Raw genomic sequence first — 19,627 nt, forward strand, 5'->3', positions numbered from 1 at the left:
GGAAGGCGGCTGATTGGGTGCTGCGCAGACGGGGCCGTGGCTGGTGGGAAAGCGGGCGGTTTTCGGTTGGGGCTGCCGGACCAGCGGCGGCGGCGGCGGTTGAGTGAACTAATAACGGCCCATCGGCGGCTGGGGCTGGAGCTGGAGGCGGGACGGGGCGCGGCTGTGCTGCCATGGCCGCGAGCGGGCGGTCTCGTCGGGGCGCCCTGAACAGGTGAGCGGGGAAGGGCCTGGGCCGTGATGAGACGTTCCTGGGGCGTCAGGGGCTTTCCCCGTCCCGCGCTCGGCCTGGGCCGGGGACTGGTCCCGTCGTGTCCCGCGGGAGGGGCTTCCTCACAGCCCTGGTCAGCAGCACGTCCCCCCCGCCCCAGCCGGCCTCCGCCACCACCACCCCCTACCGCCAGCCGGGCGCAGCTTGTCCGCGACCCCAGGGGACGGGTGTTAGGCCTCGCCCTCGGTGGACGGGACCGTGCAGCGGGGCCTTTCCTGAGCCGCCGGGGCCCAGGTAGCACGGGCGGGCGGGCGGGCTGGCTGGCTGGCTGGCATGTGCCCGTCCTAAAGCGGAGTTTGCTGGGGTGGGGGGGCTCAGCCATGTCCTAACACCCCGGAGAGAGCCCATCACAGAGGTGGGGGGGGCCCAGTCTCGGGGAGCAGCGTGGGCGGTGCCTCCACGGGCTGGGGGCCTTTTCTGTCTGTCCAGGGTATTTTTGCCAGGTAAGGGAGGAACATAACAGCCATGCTGGGGCAGAGCGACCGTCCGTCTAACCCTGTCTTCTCTGACAGCGGCCAGATGCTGCAGAGGGCGTGTACATCCCGGGCCAGTTGGAGCGATGCCCACTCCCTCTTCCCCCGTCAGTGGCTCATCACTCTTTCATGTTGCTTTTTAAAGTGGCGTCGCGATGGATGAGACCGTTGCTGAGTACATCAGAAGGACTGTACTGAGAATCCCACGGCATGAAATCATGGAAACGCTAACGAAGTGGGACTTCCTCTCCAAGGCGCAGCTACAAACCATAAACATGCATCAGATAAAGGAAGGAATTTCCCAAGAAGTGGTTAAGCTTTGTGAGGTGATTAACATCCATTGGTCGGTCGGTCGGTCTGTCTGTCTGTCTGAAACGTTTTCATTGTACTTGCATAGCAGGGTGGTGTACTAACAGCATGTATTGGCGTTTTCCTAATGTGTGACACACATTTAAGAAAGAAAATGCTCTCATTTACAATTTAACTTTAATTTCCTTAATCCAGATTAATAGTTTCCAGTCTGAGAAATATAGTACATGAACACTGACTTGGCCTAATTGATTTCAGTGAGTACACAATTGGCCCATAGGAAAACATAGCTGGACCCAATTATTCCTTGCTCTTTAATTGAGTCATAGTTTAGAGGCTGCTATTGTTACATCTTTGAGTAATTGTTATGTATTGGCACTGGTTGGATTCTGACTATTCAACAGGGATGGAGCTGTTCGGAAGTTCATCTCTATTTGTGATTCTGAATGTAAAACATAACCATTCTATCTGGACATCTAGAAGGCTGAGATGTACTTATGTTAATCCTAAAATATTGTGTCTCTTAACGAGTAGAAACCTGTAGTTTTTATTCTAGAACTCTGTAGTGCTATTTCTGAGGTAAGTGTGTGTGCGGTTTTTGTTTTGACAAATATTAGATGGAATAATTTCCTCTGCCAAATTTGTTTTCACATTACTTGCTGTAAAGCAAAACCTCTTCTGACCTTACAATAATGGGTTTTACTGGAGCCTTGGCATATGTACTTAGGAATTGTTAGGGATATGACACTTCTTGTGATAATGTTATCCACACTTGGGGCCAGATCCTACCATTTCATTTTGGATGGGCAGACCCCTAGGCTGGCTTTTGTGGCGTGTCAGTTATCGTATCTGGTCCTTAAACTCTGTTGTTGGTTGTATAGGTTCAAAGGCATTGGAATATCATGGTTCCACAGATACCTTGTCTATAATATTAATAAGCAAGCCTTAGGTGCAAACGAAAAAGATTTACTGAAGACCATATTTAGCATTGCTAACTTACTTTTAGTGGGATAATAAATGCTAGATTTAAAATAGTGAGGGTGTTTTGTAAAAATTTCTTTACCTATGTTCCTAAGAGTTTCTGAGATTCTTGAAACTGCATGAAGTTTTAAAAACTAAATAAAGTTGATGGGAAGAAAATCATAGTTTATCTTTTGCTTGGTTTGGATAATGAAACACTAGTCCTTTTCTGTTTATAATAAAGTTTAGTTGATTTCACGTACTGGTTCTTGTGTACTAGTTCAGAAGTGCAATGTTTAAATTAAAACCTATGCAGAGGGAGTGCATAAATTCACTCAAATAGTTTTCTTTTAAAAAAAGAAAACATGACAGACACTGAACTTGCCAAAATCTTTTGTGATTGTATGCTCTTTGGGACAGGGATTTTTGTCTTCCTGTGTTTGGAAAGTGCCTGGCATGCTGTGGCCATTAGTGCAGTCCAGGTAATTTTAATAGCACCTAAATTCTGGGGCTAAAATTCAAGATAGTTTTTTTAAACATGCAATTTTAATGAACCGCTATAAAGACTTTTGGTTCTGAAGTTCACTATGTAGTGTAAACATTTTTTTGCAGGAAAACTCTGTGAGTATCAAGGAAGCAGCCATCTTAGACATGATTTGTAAGTAAAAATACCTTTTCTTTATATTTTGTCAAGTTATCAAATAACTTTTATAAGGAATTGCCCTTATGAGGAATTGGTATGTTAACGATATAAGGGTGGCCATACTGAGTCAGACCAATGGTCCATCTACCCCAGTATCCTATCTTCTGACAGTGGCTGCTGCCAGATACTTCAGAGGGAATGATGAGAACAGGCAACTTATTGAGTTGATCCATCCCCTGTTGTTCAGTCGCAGCTTGTATCAATCACAGATTTAGGGACACATAAAGCATAGGGTTGTGTCCCAGACCATCTTAGCTGATGGCCACTGATGGATCTATCCTCCGTGAACTTATCTAATTTGTTTTTTAACCCACTGTTATTTTTGGCCTTAAAAACATTCCCAGGCAATGAGTTCCGCAGATTGACTGTGTATTATGTGAAGTATTTCCTTATGTTTGTTTTTAAACTGCTACCTATTAATTTCATTGGGTGATACTTGGTGCTTGTGTTACATGAAGTGGTAAATAACACATAATTTCTCCACACCATTCCTGGTTTTATAGACATCTATCATATCCCACTTAGTTGTCTCTTTTCTGAGCTGAACAGTCCCAGTCTTTTTTTAATTTTTATTCTTTTTTTAATTTTTAAATCTTTTAAAATCATTTTTAATCTTTCCTTGTATAGAAGTTGTTCCATACTCCAAATCGTTTTTGTTGCCTTTCTCTGTATGTTTTCCTGTTCTTTTCTGAGATGGGGTTAACAGAACTGCACACTGTATTCAAGGTGTGGGCATACCATGGATTTCTATATTGGCACTACGATATTTTTTGTCTTATTTTCTATCCCTTTCCTAATGGCTCCTAACAGTCTGTTAGCTTTTTTTGAGTGCTGTGCACAAAGAGCAGATGTTTTCAAAAAACTATCCACGATGACTCCAAGATGTAACAGCTAATTTAGAGCACCACAATTTTTGTATATAGTTGGAATTATGATTTTTCAATGTGCATTACTGTGCACTTATCAACATTAAATTTCATCTGCCATTTTGTTGCCCCATCATCCAGTTTTGTGAGATTCCTTTGTAACTCTTAGTTAAGTCCTAAGCGGACTGCAATCGTGAATAATTTTGTATCATCTGCAAATTTAGCCACCTCACTGTTTTCCTCCTTTTCCAGATCATATATGAATGTTGAACAGCATTGTTCCTAGTACAGATCCCTGGGGAACCCTGCTATTTACTTCTCTCCACTATGGAAACTGGCCATTTATTCCTACCCTTTGTTTCCTATCTTTTGCGGACCTTCCCTCTTGTCCCATGACTGTTTACTTTCCGTAAGAACCTTGGTGAGAGAGAGCTTGTCAAAGGCTTTCGAAAAGTCCAAGTACACTATCCACTGGATCATACTTTTCCATGTGTTTGCTGACACCCTCAGAAAATTCTAATAGATTGGTGTTGCATGATTTCCCTTTACAAAAGTCAGGTTGACTCTTTCCCCCAAGATATCATGTTGATCTACGTTTCAAATAATGCTTTTCTTTCTTGTGGTTTCAACCAGTTTTCCTGGTACTGAAGTTAGGCTTACTGGCCTTTGTTGTGGTGCTTTAAAATAGTTTCCATGCTACTTGCAGGCATTTCACTCTTGTGACTGTTCCTTTTTATTTCCATTTAATTAGCTTCCTCATTTTTGTGTAATTCCCCTCTCTGAAGTTAAATGTTACTGTGGAGGGCTTCTTTGCTATTTCCTGCCCCACCCCAAGGATGTTAAATATAATTTTAATATGGTTACTGTTACTGAATGGTTCAGGTATATTCACCTCTTGGACAACATCCTGTGTTCCACTTAGCAGTTAAGTCAAGACTTTGCTCTCCTTTTGTGGGTTCCAGGTCTAACTGCTCCAAGAGGCAATCATGTGCAGTATGAACAAATTACATTTGAAGTTTGACTCCAGTTGAACTATTTTGTTCATTTTAGATTAAAATTTTAGCAAATCAACAAATTATACATGTTTGCCCATATGTTATGTGACTAGAGATGACTAATCCTGTGTGACACTGAGGTTATAGGTCAAATCCAGGACTTTAATACAAATTTAGGGAGAAAACTTTATCTCCAGTATGCTCAGCACCCTTAGAACAATATTGTCTTTACCCCAACTGTGTTAGTCTAATTCAGACAGCAGCATATAGCACAACTATCAGTTCCTAATAATCCAGCTAGAACTCTGACTTCAACATAATTATAATTTGACTATTATGAATTATATATAACTTTTTTGTTTATATGAAAAACTTAAGATAGATATTTTGGAATCACTTATACTTATTAATTTTTTTTTTTTAATTTTTTTTTTTGCATGTGGCCCCCAGCTGTTTCTTATAGATTGCCAACTTGTAGGTACATGGAGTTATCAAGCTCTTTCAAGTCTTTCTTTTTCATTTAATTATCCTAAATGACTTAATTCAAATTCAGAAAGAGTTTTGGTAACTTACATGTAATTGTTTTTTAAACAGTGAATTGGGAGGTTACCTCTAATTAACCAAAATACAATAAATTTTAATGCCTCTTGTATAAAGATGTCTATTTTACTTGTAGACTAGAAGCTAACTGTAGTTTTGATCACTAGGATTTCTTTAATATCAGGAAAATGGTTTGAAAGTGACCTAATCACAAATAATGTATAGTATTAGTTTATTCAAAACAGTTATGTTCCATGTTGTCTGCATCATTGGACACCTTTTATTTCCCCAGACAACCACATCTATCAGAACAAGAGAATTTGGACTGTTTACCAAATGACCAAAGTAGCAGGTAGGTAAACATCTTTCTCTAAAGATACCACTTGTGCACGAGTTTCACTTGTAGGAAAGGTTCTTCATTTGTGGTTTTTACTGACTCCCCCCCTCACGCCCCCCCTCCCCCCAAATTGTGGACCAATCAAGTATATGAAACTACTGATTAAGAAAATTCAGTACATTATGTTAGATAGATGTGTTTAAGTTTATACATTGGTCTAAGTGTAAATGCGAGATTATCTGTTAAGGTGAGACAATGTAGGGGAAGATGCACAAGCACACATGCATATGTGTATGTCAGTGCTCATGTCCTAAAAAAAGTAGTGTCAGAACTCCCCAGGCCTCGCTCCCCACTCTAGAAGGAGGTTAAACTGACATTATTTGATCTATTTAAGAGTTAAAATAAATGTTTAAATTCTTGGGTTGATGCTACATCACTGTAATACCATTTTGCTGTAACAAACTGTACAAATTATGTCCGAAATAATCATAATTTTGTGTTTACAATAAGTGGCATCTTTTCTTGTATAACAGGTGAAGAAACTGACTCTTTTAACTTGGCAGATTTCAAATACAAATTTAAGAGAAGTCTTCGGTCAGCTCTGAAAAATGTAAGAATAAAACCATTCTAAATTCGTTGCAGCTCTCCAATATAAATGGGTGGTTATTATATTGTCTTTAGGAAGATAATTCTTGTTATTGTCCCTGCATTTTTTTAACCAAAACTTGGAGTAAATCTGTGGATTGCTGGAGTCATGTGGGGGACTGCATTTGAAATACCAAGGAGAAACTATATTATTCTGTATCTGACCCAGTAGTAGTGTTTACCTTCAGACTTGCTATTTTCTGAGTGGGAGAGAAGTGAAAAGTGGCAGAGTTCTGTCTTAAAATATGGCATTGCCTGTTTCAGGTTCTAGAGAAATAAAATTGTATTCCAATTTTTTTAATACTAAGCAGCACGTCTACTGGCTAATCGTGATGGAAAACAAGTTTGAGCCTGTACTTCAGAAAACACAAGAATTAGACAAGTATAGCTGAATCAGGCTTCAGAAGTGTTGCTCGGTACAAAAATGGAATGTTGCTTATGCAGGCCAGAAGAGTGCAGTGTTTCAGGATAAATACACCTGAGATTTTAAAGCTTGAGTGTTCATGAGGTTTAGATATAATCAGTATTGTTCTAATCTGTCAACCAATAAACCAGCTCTGTTGGTTAATAACTACTACTAACAGTTAATAAGTGTTAACTAATAACATATGAATAAACATGTCTGTGACCAAACAATCAGTGGAATTTGGAGTAGCCATGTAATTTTTTTTACCAATAAGCAGAAAACAGAGATTGAACTGAAAGTGGGAGGGTGTATACACAATTCTGACGTTAGCAACAGAAGTAAAAATAGTAAACTGCTCTTGCACATGGTCTCTAACTTGGTACAATAAACTCAAGCATATCTTCTATGTGTTTTGGGGTTTTGGTCCTGATGTTATGTTATATTTTGGTGAAATTTTACACTGTGTAGTAGACAGTTGTTCCTGGGTCACATAAAGTAGTGTCCAGTGTGTGGCCTAGGGAGTTACTCATGGCTGTCAAGGGTGAATGTATATGAAAATTTGTTTGATCTGATTATCAATTGACTATATCAGTGTATGAAACAGACTCAAACTATGGGAGGGAGACACTGCCCCTCCTACTGCTTCCCTACCAGACCCAGGAGCATTGTGAGCAGCTGTTGGCACTTTCTTGCTGCAACTGCTGTGCAGTTCACCTGCTGCATTGCAATGGAGGGAGGAAAAAATGGCTGTGATTGGCCCCTCCCGCCCCCCCTTTGGAAGCAGTATAGGAGCTTGACTGGCTCTGTCTGAACCTAGGAGAGCACCTAGCAAAGGGTGGCTTCCCTTCCCTACACAGCCACCCAAGGTAACTTGGTATGGGTGAGTGAAGGTGAAAACCAACAACCTGTTGAACAGCATCCTGAGTGTTACAAAGGAAATGGAACAGAGCAGAGAAACTACCCCAGAGCTTTGACTGTGGACTCTTGACCTCTTTGAAATATATTCAATCCTAAGGCTGAAAAACTGCTGTTGTAATGTAACATCACACCTGTAAAATGGGTAGTGGAAAGACTCATTGGAATGGAAAGGGATTTGATAACAAGCTACCTTTTGCTTCCAGTAAGGATGCTTACATTTAAAATGAAAAGATGCCTTCAGATAAAAAGAGATTTTCTAAACACTACAGGCCAAATTCCATTTGGTGAAATGAAGTGCAACCCTATGGAAGTCGATGGGATACGTTTCTCTTTCATCAGCAGTGGCATTGTCACATGTTCACGTACCAAAACATAATATATAGACACAGGAGATTAGTTAACACACACAACATTAACTTTGGGGTCTCCTGATTTGAATGCCTAACTAAGTTATAGCTTTGGATTTTTTTTAATCAGGTGACTATCAACTTTAGAGAATATGAGGATAATGCAATATGGATTCGAATTGCTTGGGGAGCACAGTATTCAAAACCAAACCAGTACAAAACCACCTACGTTGTGTATCACTCGCAAACTCCCTATGTCTTCATTTCCGTCTCCAGTCTTAGGAGCAACATCCCTCTGCTTTGTCAGGTATAGAGCAAACTTGACTATTCTAGATCTCCATTATGTTGTTTCTACTTATCAAAAGAGGGTGTTAAAAGTATGAGGAAACATCACACTGGTAAATCTGGAATGAAGTTGTTTGGTCTGGAAACATAACATAATCTTTAGATTAGATCCCAAAATGAAGTTCACTAAAGGTGTTTGCAGGCACAAATTCATACATGCATTCAGAGGTACCTTCGCAGTACTTGAGCCCATCTCATATACCACTTGAAATTTCTAAAAAGAGAAAAAGCTTAAAGGCAGTTATTCTACATGGTTTGTATTTAAGGAGTTTTGATATGAATTTTATTAAAGTCTTGTAAAAGTACAAACTCACTATCATTTTTAAATCTGTGAACCAGATGTGCTTGCACGGAAGACCTGTTAGCTTGAAAGTTATCTTTACTTCACATCTTTAAACTGAATTGCTGCAAGTGGCCACATGATGGGTCAATCACTTAAAAGCTGGCTTAGAGTAGAAGTGATACAGTAACTGACAAAAATAGAGGTCATGTCATGTTACCGCCTATTAAAACTACTTATTATTGGAGCTTGTCCCTATTACCTTTGTGATGCTCCTGGAGACTAGCAGTGGATGTTCTAGGTATTCAAAACATATCAAAATGTGAAAGCAAATCACAAGTACTGGTTTACATGTTCTTAAGGTGACCACTAAGCTTCAGAGGCCTTAAAGCATGAGAACTAGATGTACTGGCTCAAAGAATGAGCATACTAAATGTCCAGATTATTGACCATAAATTCATGGGCAAATCTGAGACTTTAGGGCAAATTCATGGTAACATAACCTTTAACTTTCTATAGTCCAGGAGAAAAACCTGGGTGTATTGGTTGATTACAAGATGACTGTCATCTAAAGATTCATGTGATGTGGCCATAGGAAAAATGCAAATGTGATTCTAGAATGACTCAGTCCAGGTATTTCCAGGAGTGATAGGAAAGTACTAATGCCATTGTGTAAGGCACTGGTAAGACCTCATTTGGAATACTGTGTACAGTTCTAGTCACCCATGTTCAAGAAAGACTAGTACAAACCAGAATGGGGTCAGAGAGAGACCGCTAAGATGATCAGGAGAATGAAGAGTCTGTCTTATGAGAGGAGGTTAAAATAATTTGGATTGTTCAGTTTAGGAAAATTAAAGTTGGCGGGTGGAGAGGGAGGATATGATTGCTCTCTATAAATACATCATGGAATAAACAGGAAGGGAGAACAGCTATTTGTGCTAGAGGCTTCTAGCCATCAGAATAGCGTGATTCTGGAACAGCCTTCCAATGCGAGTAGTGGGGTGAGCAAATAACCTAACTAGTTTTAAGATGGAGCTTGATAATTTTATGAACAAAATTATATGACTGGGTTGTCTGCGATAACAAGGACTGGACTCAGCCAAGGAGGTCCCTTCCAGTTCTGTATTGTACCATGCAGAGAATCAAGCTATCCCTAAGTATGCAGAAGATAATGCAGAACTTAGACTACACTTCCTTTTTTTGGTAGTTGGGGTCCTCTTTCCCTCAGAACTGTAAATTCTCTGCATTGCTGCAAGGATCATATGACTTTATAACAGCCTGTTTAACTTTCCGTTTTTCAGGCATAAGAATCTTGTTGGGTGACAGAGTTGCTGAACCTACAACTTAATAGTTGAATAAAAATGTTGCATTAGCCAGGAATATGTTATGTTTTGTTGTAAATGTAATGGTGACTTAAGAAGTAATGATAAAAATAATTTCAATTTTTATTTAAAGGCAATGGTTCATGCTTCCAGTTACCATGATATCCGTGAAATGGAGCTCCGAAGCCGTTGTTTAGACTCCCTTAAAGATATTGTGTTTAAGAGGTATAGCCAGGTGAGCCACTTTTCAAGTTCATTCTAAGATAAGTCTTGTTTTTTTGTTTCAGGCCTGGCCCTAAACTTCCTAGCAGGTGGGGAAAACCTCTTCAAAGAGTTCATCATATTACAATAATACTGAACTACTGAGGCCGACAGCCTTTTCAGTAAGGTAACATTAAATGGTGATCTGAAACCTAGTTTCCCACCTACTGCTTTTTTAGAGGCATTCCTGAATTACCAATTAAACACTACGACATAGAGTTGAATAAAATGATTTAATCTTAGGGTTTGGACTATTACTTCTTCACTAGTAATAAAGCACTGACTTGGCAACTATTAGAATGGTTGTTTAAAGATTATTTCCAAATAGATGTTTTCTGAGTATAGTCAGGGAAAATGTCACTTCCAAAAACTGGGATTTGGAATTATTAACTTCCTGTAGTTGGTAAAAAGCAAGGATAGCACTTTGTTTCAGAAGGTATCCTCAGGAAATCCTGAAAACTGTTTCTAGCAAGAGCTCCTTGATGGGAAATAAGCTGATTGTAAAGTCCTTATCTTTCCTTCTCCCACACTATTTGTATTTTGTTTTTAGACTTTCCAAACGTATCACCCAAGACCTCTACAAGAAAGAAATGTTGCTCCAGAAAAGGGTATATGCTTTTTTATATGATCTTTAAAATAAGCTTTGTTTTGAAATAACATTACTTTTCAGGTTTGTATTCTTGACTCTTTTTAAATCTTTCTTGTTATAAAATGCCAAGTAATTATAATATCAACATAATATAGTATATTCTCTTTCTTTGGAAAGGGATACTATACTACTGTAGTATTAAATCCACATTATATTTGATATGTTTGGGTGTGGCAAGAATGTTCAATATTCTTTCTCTCCAGTGGATTTGGGGCTGGGCACAGTTCTTTATACTGCCAGTTTTTGCATCTGCTAGGAGAGGTCACTAAAGAGTGGTGAAGCACTACCTACCCAAAACTTGCTGGAACAACACCTTGATTCTTCAAGTCTTTGCCCACTGAGGATGTAACTGGTACCCTGCATGTCCTTGTATTCCTCCCAGCTCAAGAACATATCGGCTAGAGCAGCCCCAACTGTATCTGTTTCTCAGTTCCCTCCTATCACTCATAGCAGGTAGTGGAAACTTGGTGGTGTCTGTCTGCTGTCCCATAGCATCCTTTCATCAAATCAATTTTTAAATATTAGATTCCTTACTTTAGCTTAGGGATGAAATGCTGTCTTGTTGGTAGCCCCCTTATGTTTTCTTTCTTCTGACTACTTTGCACCAACACTTCTTCCCACCTAATGGCTGAGCTTAAACCGTCTGGCTTTAAGCCCCATCTGTTGCGTGATGGACTTATTCTGTTAACTGCTGGACACAGTTGGTGTTTTTTCCTGTTTGCGTGAAGGACAGATTCTGTTGCTTTATATGCTAGTTCTCCACCACCAGAACCTGCTGCTGCAGAGATATTCTGCTAAAGCTACTGGAGCAATCCATGCAGAGCATCAGATTCAAAAAGACATTCTTTTGACTCCAAAAATGGACATTCCTCTCAGAGATCCCACTTTTTCAGCGCCTCTGTATGTACAGCAAATACTCCAAAAGTTTCCATTTAGTGGTGCCAAGAGAGGGCCTGCAACCCTTTCAGTCAGCCATCCTCTGTCCTCCAAATAGAGTTCAGCATTGACTAGGAAGCACAGCAACGAAGTCTAGTACCACCTGCACCACTTTGAGATGGAGCAGGCCTGAGCTCCACTGTAAGGGTGACTCTCAGAACAGGAGAGATCAAAGAAGTATCATAGGCCTGATCAGTCTTGACAGGCTACTGTGGCTGATTTTTGTTTTGTTTTTTTGCCTCACCCTGCTCCAAGGAGAGCTAAGTTCATTCTGGCACTGAAACCCAGTACCAGAAAAGACTCTTGGCACCAGAGCTTGTAGTTGTACCAAAGTCCTTAACAGTTCTGTAATAGACTTCAGACGTTGAGCCACTGGCCTTCATGCTGGTGCCAGAGATTGGTATGAATTAAAATCTCAGTGCTAGTAGTCTTCTGTCCCACTGCTGAGAGGTCAGCACCAGCTCTAGAACAGATTTACTACTACTACTGTTTGCCCACCCACACGCTCTCCAGAATTTAGTAGAGAATGGACATTTTGAAGAGGGTCTCTAAGTACAGCAACTCCTGGATTACCCTCATGATCACTGCCAGCAGACTTCAGGGTATACCCTGAGATGTGTCCTGATATCTCATGGCAGATAAATCCTTGGACCGCAGCACCTTCTCAATTTTATCCCTTTAGTTCCCCCTCCTGGCCTTAGTGGGCATTCTATCCCCACACACACCAGAAGTTGCTTACCTCTCATTCTTCCTAAAAGCAACCTAGATCCTCCTCACCAGTTAGGTGCCTAACTAGTGCATTCAGTGAAGTGGACCTCCCATGGGAACAAGAGAGCAACATGAGCAGGCTTCACAGGCTCAGGTGGAAAAATCAGTCTCCTAGATTCACAGGAGACTCCTCTTAAATCCTTCCAGCTATTTAGTCCTAAAATCCGTTTTCCACTTTGCCAGAGGAGACAGTGATACCTGGTCTCATGCTATCTCCTGACAACTTCAAGTCATTTCAGAACTTGCTGGTAAGGATAGACCACTCTGGACACTGAATTATCTGTAGTGCAGAAAAAAGCATATACGTTATATGACATTCTAATCTCCCTGACAGGTTGGCAATGCCAATAAATGGGGTCTGAAAGCCTGCAAAAGACTTGTACAGACTCTAGCATCTTACCCCCAATGTTCAAACAAGCAGAGAAAAGATACCAAGTACCTCAAAAAAGCTTTTTCTCATCTGACTTGTGGCTGCCAGGTGGTATCTGCACTACAGGAGAAATCTAGGTAGGAGCATCTAAAGCCACTCTTAAGGACAAAGATCCTAAAAGACTTGACTTCTTAGGCAGCAAGGCGTAGTTTTTAGTGTCTTTTAAACTGAGAGAAGTGGATTCAGTACTGAAAATAGGAGCTATAGAAGTACCTCAGGTGTTCAGAAGGAGGAATTTCTATTCTGATTCCTTATACCCAAAAGAAAAGGAAGAATGCATCCTATCCTGAACCTGCAGTGACTAACGTTCATTTGCTGACTAACTCAAAATGGTGACAGTAGCCTCCATCACTTTCTCTTTAGAACAGTGATACTCAGACCTCTGTGGTTTAGGAGCCGAATTAGTGATCCACATTACCCGAAAGAACTACAGTTGTGTGAATTCATTTTCATTTACTGTTTACATATAAACATGAAACATATATATATATATATATATATATATATATATTTATAATATAAAATAATAGTCTTACAGCAAAATGACTGACCAGGTATTATTATTTTATCCGCTACAGTTGGTTAATAACATAGTAAAAGCATCCTGATTGGTTAATAATTAAATCTGTGTTTTAATATCATGTGTTGCAAAGAGCCACAGAAGGCACATGGAAGAGCCACTTGCTCTGAGTATCTTGCTGAATATCAGAAGTTCAGGACTAGTCTGCATCTCTTGACCTTCAGGACTCTTACAGCAATTCATCTGGCCCACTGAAAATATCTCCAGATTATGGTGGGACACAACCATTACTAATACAGCATACTACATTTTGGCCTGTCTACAGCCCCAGAGTATTCCCAAAATGCTTGGCAATAGTCACAGCCCATCTGAGCCAGAAAGGAATACATATCGTCTTGTACGTGGACAACTGATTTCTGAGAGGGATATCTCACAGAAAGCTTCCAGCACCCTATCCAGTCTTAAACTTATTTCATTCCTTAGACTAGAGTGAGTTAAATTATCCCTCACTCCTACCTAGTCCATAGAATTTACAGGGGCCCTTCTAGACTCCAGGTCAGCAAATGTATTCTTCCATCTAGGCTTTAGACCATCACATCCCTGATTTCCACATCTGTGTGAAAACCCTGCAATAACAGCAAGAAACTGTCTCAAACCACTAGGTTTTATGGCATTGTGTACTTCCGTGATTTTTCTCTTGCCAGATTATGCCTCCGCCCTTTCCAAAGCTGGCTGAGGTCTATTTATTAACCTGCCGAATATCATTTGGACACTCATCTCACGGTTCTGATTCTTATGCTAGCTTGACTGGTTGAGTAGATTTGCACTACCTTACAGTAACTGTTTCTTTTTAAATGTTTTGTCCACCTGGCTCCTAAGACCTGCCTTACATTCCCACTCATTCTCAGCACAGATTGATTCTGAAGACGAATTAGCAAGAGAATTGAAGTGGTTTGGGCCTTCTGCCCTATTTGCCTCTGGGTGGGAAAGCATGAGCAGGGCACAGGCACAGCTCCAGTGAATGCTTCTGGTCAAAAGATTCTGGTCTTGCACATATGAGGTGCATGATCCATGTGGACAAAACATCTTGAATCACAGCTGCTGTAAAGTTTCTTTCCTTTGTGAGGTAACATGCTGTTTGATTTCCAGGCTGGCTTCTACAGCATTGTCTTAACTAAGAAATCCAGCATGCAGTTATGAAGCTGTTACCTTTTGAGAACAGAGAACTCGTCTTGAATTATGACTTTTTAAAAAAAATTATTATTATTCCTAAGCTTGTTTTTTGAGTCAGAAAAATAATACCTTCACTTATTTATGTGATTTCCCTAGCACCTTTTTAAGTGTTTGTTTGAAAAACAGCTACTGAAATCTTGGTAATTACCAGAAAGCAATCTTTACTTTTTAAATTTAAATGATCTAACTTCTAAAAGCCTAAATGGATTGATGCTCATAAAATTAAGCTGCTTATAGCATTTGCTTAGAACTAGGCAGACTATGAGGGGTAGCATGCAAGCATATACTGCCCCGCCCACAAAGTACACAATACTAAACTTTTTTCCTTATTTGGTCTTTCTGTTTTATTGGTTTGGAGTTGCTTTTAAGTGGTGAATCTTCATGTTTCACCAGCTGACTGTCTGCCAGATGATCATTTTGTGCATTCTCTACAGTTAGACCTTTTCTGGGTATGTCACTTCCAAAAATCATTCCCAAAGAAATGGAATGTGTACGTAATAACTCTCATGTGGCATAGTTCATCTAACAGGATGTGTTTTTTTTTTTTTTTTCCCCTCCCCCCAGTGGATCCAAGGATAATTCAAGAAAATAAAAGGGAAAAAGAGAGAATCCAGAGAGTGAATCAGGAGGTCTTTGGTGATGGTCACCAGCCAAAACTAGAATTTGCGCAATATAAGGTGATAAATGTATTTTAATCCTTCTAATTTGGTTAAAACGACTAATCAGTAGACATGTTAGACCACAATTATAATGAATTCTCTCGGTTTTTCTTCAGTTTTTTGCACAAAATTTTTCTAGTTTTCCATAAACTAGTTGCAACTAGAGCTTTCTAATGCAGAGTTCATGAGATCTAGTCCCCAAAGAATTTACATTTAAAATGCTGGATCATATCTCAGTCTTGCATTGTACACACTAATTGAATGACAGTAACTTTAATTTGATCAGAATCTTGGGAGCAATGTATTTTGGATATTGTACTATAATAAAATGAGATTTGAAGTATTGATGAAATGTAGCACAGGAAGTCTAGGTTATACAGAGTACTTATAAAGCTAACTACCAATACACACAATAGATAAGTTGAAATATATCTGTTTATAACAAAACAAACTCTTAATGTATCACTAGGGGTTCCAAGAGATGACCCATAATGTTTTACCACATACACTGGACATAGTTGCATTTTTTTTAGTGGAGAATTGTTTGCTATAGGGGGGCACCCCTGATTTCATTAACAAGGTATTCTTCTATCTAAAAATGTTTTAATGCTAGCAAACCGGTTGTTGAAAAGTATAAATAAAATCATTCTAACAGGCCACGTAAACTAACTTTTTAAGTGTAAGCCTAAAACTTGAAGTCAGAAGTTAATCACAGCAGCATGTTGGTGCAGCTGCTCTTGTAAAACACCAACTATAGCTATAGTAATAAGTGAAATTTGTGATTGGAATGTCTTCTCCCACAACCTAGTTAATGGGGATATTAATCATTTCTGTGCTTAACTCAAAAGGGGTTAAAGGGACACTAAATTTAAATGTGATTATGTTTGAAAACGTGTTTACCTATTACAATTCCAAGCAACACTATGGGTGACTTTAACTGAAAGAGATTAGAGAATTTAATTTGTTTGTTTGATGCATTAGTCAGTTTTCTGTTTGCCATGGGTCTTTTATTCAGCAAATGGGGAGAGAAACTCTTTTTAAATAAAACTGTGTTTATGAAACAACCAAAGCTGACTGGTTATGGGTAAGTGTGGTACTTGAAATCTCTTTTAAATGAAGAATTAAATGTGTCTCTAATTTTTGCAGTTTCCTTTAATATTTAAATAAATAAAGAACACTAACTGGCCTATTTTAATTTTTTTTTAAGAAGTTCAACTGGATGTCTGATTAGAGGGGATGAGGGCCAGCAGGGGTCCTCACTTACTACCAAGAAATGCCTGTCTTATAATTTAGCACAACAGTTATGACAGCCAATTTTTAAATAGTAATTGTCCTTTTTGGTATGGTGTTAAACTGATGTTTCCATAGATTTTTTTATAGGTCTTTTAGCAAAGAGAAAAGATGACAGCATCCAACAAAAAAGCATGGTTATAGTCTTAATATTGCCTTGTTTTTAATACCATGTACATATAACATATCCTTTGCTTATATCCTCTGAATATTTTGTCTTAACAGCTTGAAACAATGTTTAAAGGTGAACCTGAAATGGACATCCTGGCTAAAAAAGAACCATTCAGATGTGTAGTCAAATTTTCCAGTCCTCATCTTTTAGAAGCATTGAAATCCTTAGCACCAGCAGGTGAGTGCTACAGTGTTAATAGGAAATTAGTTACTATGTTGTCTTCCATTTTGCTTGCATATAGTTCATAAGGGATACTTATGAGTGGTTAATCTAATTCTGTGTACATATAAATAGAATTTTAGTAAACTACAAAAATTCTTCTGTAGATAACTTTAGCAGATAAGGCCCAATTTGCACAAAAGCATGAGTTTACATGTCTAATTTGCTTACAGAATTACAATGATTGTACATGGATACTCAATTTGTACCTTTAATCTAAAATGTATATGAAAGGTAAAGTGGTGGATGAGTTAGACAATAATTCCTATTTTTTTCTTTCTCCCCCTCCCCTCCCAGGTATGGCCGATGCACCTCTTTCACCATTACTTACATGCATACCGCAAAAAGCCAGGAACTATTTTAAAATTAAAGAGAGGAAAGGTTTACTTTCAGCAAGCTGTCTAGGCCCCTGACTTTTTTTTTTAATTGCAAAGACTCATTTAGAGAAATGTGTATATAACGTATTTAACTACTTGTATTTAATCAAAACATAAATGGAAGAACCTTTTTTAAAACTAATTTATTCCTTGGTAATCCCTGGTAGCATTTTAAACGATAGTTTAAATCTAAGGTAATACTTTTTTCCTACTGATCGTTTTTAACAGATGGGTTAGCCAATGATATTGACTAATGGCCTGTTATCTAGCAGATAGCTGAAATAGTAAATTCAGCTAATTAAACTAGTTCATTGAAGTTCTTCTATGGATCACAATGTATTTGGTGGGTGCACATAAATTAGAGGACAGATCTAATCAGAATGCAATTGGTCTAATAATTTGGCAGATTAGCATTCTTTCACTGTACCAGCATCACTTAATAAAATGGTTAAACCTACATCTAATTCTGAGTGAGAATGTCACGAGGCCAACATAAGCTACTTGGAAAATGAACATTCCAGCCTCGCCTTGACACTTTCATTCAACAGAAGACTTCCTTCCTGTGACAATATTCTTATTGTCATGACTTCATTTATAGTGAGATGCATGTAATTGAATGCTTGTTTTATTTTTTTTAAATGAAGTTTTGGACTTCTGATTGTTTGACTAGCAAAAAGCTAGTATCAAACGTAGCATATTTTTCATATCCTTATAATGGTGTTCAATATCCAACAAACAGATGTGACATTTAATGTACAATAGGTTTTTAATGGTTTATTTTATCAAATGACTGAGTAATTAGGTATCTAAATAATTAAAGATAGTTATTTAAGTTTCTCCATAAAAGTAAAAGAAGCTGAAACTTTCTGATGAAGCAAATGATTTGAGTAAATTATAAAGCAGTAACACACTTGAGATCTTACGAAGGCCTGCAAAGTGCATTATTAGAGTTGTGTACATATCCCTAGTTATTACAATATCCTTAATATAGTTGGTAGGAAAAAATTCTGTGGTGAATACTAAATGTTGGTTGCTGTTAATGAGGTGAAATAAGTTAGACATGAGATTCGCAAAATCCAAGCTATTATATAGTTAAACAAATCTCTAACCACGAATCGGACAAGATACTAGCTGTAATAAACTATAAAAGGCTGAGGTAATCTGCTAAACTATCTAATTTGGGACCCAGTTGAGCAATATATCAAAGTGCATGCCCTGCTTTGAACATGTAAGTAGTCCCATTGATTTCAATGGAACTATTCCTGTGCATAAAGTCAGGAATGTGGTTTGTACCTTACTGAAGGGTGATCTTATCTTGAAAGAACTATTCAAAAGTTACAGTTGCAAAACTGCTACTAATGAAGTCCAATAGGGAAGTTTCCATCTGACCTTAGTGGATGTAAGATCAGACCCAAAATTTGTACTCGCAAAGAGCAACAACCAATAACAAGCTTGCATACTTCTAATTATACTTGTGTCTGTTTCTGTGACTATCTTGATATTTCATCGTAGGTCTTAAAACATAATGCAGCTCATGTAACTTTTTTACTTTGGGGAAGTAGTGTTTCTGAATGCGTCTCTTTCTAGGGTCTGGATCCCGCCACACCACTTGCACACTAAAACTTTTGACTTTGTGTATGTAAAGATTGCAGAACCAGGCTAGTGTAGTGTTAAAGCAGAAATAGGGTTTGCAGTAAAGTTCTAAATGTTCATAATTAAATAGAAATTTTGAATTTAACTCTTAGTATTTTAAGCTACAGATTTAAAGTATTTGGTTTGAAGATCACTTTCATTGTGCAAAGTGACCTTTACATTCTGTGTTGGTTAGCAATTTATAATGTTTTGTGTATTAGAATTTTTGTATTCACTTAGATAATATCCATATGCACAGAGTTTTTCAGAAAGGTTATGATATAGTATATCTAACTATTTTATTAGGTTGTATGATGTTTTGTTTTTCTTACATATGAAAGGACCAATAAAAATTTCAAGTGGAATTTCTTGGTTGAAGTTTGTTTGGCTTGAGATACTGATTGAAGTGTGACAAATTTATACTGAATAGTTTTTTTTTAATGATTATAAACTGAATTCTGAGTATTGTACACTATTGGACCATATGCTGCTATTTTGCCAGTATACTTTTAACTAAAATTCACTACAGGAGAACTGAAAGTTTTTAAGTGTAATACTAAGCTGTTACTATTAAAAATCCATGTTTTAATTTGTGATCCAAACCCAGGCCTGCCCACAATCGCTATCAGAAGGGAAAGACTATTGATAAAAGTATAATCCACAAAAGATTAATGTACAAATCTGTACTTCCATTGTGGACAACTAGTGACTACATTTCTACAAAGATTAGCTTAATGTTCAGTTTTCCACTGGTAACCACCTCT

At 38.4% G+C, this 19,627-nt stretch overlaps 1 protein-coding gene across 1 annotated transcript; it reads left to right on the top strand.

Annotated features, from left to right (window-relative positions):
- The first annotated feature begins 74 nt into the window (after window positions 1-74).
- CENPN (centromere protein N) lies at window positions 75-19,390 on the top strand. Its single transcript, XM_067539952.1, has 11 exons — window positions 75-214; window positions 890-1,070; window positions 2,626-2,671; window positions 5,410-5,469; window positions 5,988-6,064; window positions 7,901-8,077; window positions 9,851-9,952; window positions 10,529-10,586; window positions 15,079-15,191; window positions 16,689-16,812; window positions 17,152-19,390. The coding sequence occupies exons 1-11, from the start codon at window positions 174-176 to the stop codon at window positions 17,265-17,267; spliced, it is 1,095 nt and encodes a 364-aa protein (XP_067396053.1). The 5' UTR covers window positions 75-173; the 3' UTR covers window positions 17,268-19,390.
- The last annotated feature ends 237 nt before the right edge of the window (window positions 19,391-19,627 follow it).

The sequence above is a fragment of the Emydura macquarii genome, unplaced genomic scaffold (genome assembly GCF_026122565.2).
Source record: "Emydura macquarii macquarii isolate MOO-44397 ecotype Brisbane River unplaced genomic scaffold, CSIRO-AGI_Emac_v2 contig_561, whole genome shotgun sequence".
Classification (NCBI taxonomy): domain Eukaryota; kingdom Metazoa; phylum Chordata; order Testudines; family Chelidae; genus Emydura; species Emydura macquarii.

What these genes read in the sequence shown, in the direction of transcription:
- CENPN (XM_067539952.1), top strand. Translation starts at nt 174, where the DNA reads ATGGCCGCGAGCGGGCGGTCTCGTCGGGGCGCCCTGAACAG. An exon ending in CGTCGGGGCGCCCTGAACAG is followed by an intron (nt 215 to 889) that starts GTGAGCGGGGAA and finishes TGCTTTTTAAAG; the next exon opens with TGGCGTCGCGATGGATGAGA. An exon ending in GAAATCCTTAGCACCAGCAG is followed by an intron (nt 16,813 to 17,151) that starts GTGAGTGCTACA and finishes CTCCCCTCCCAG; the next exon opens with GTATGGCCGATGCACCTCTT.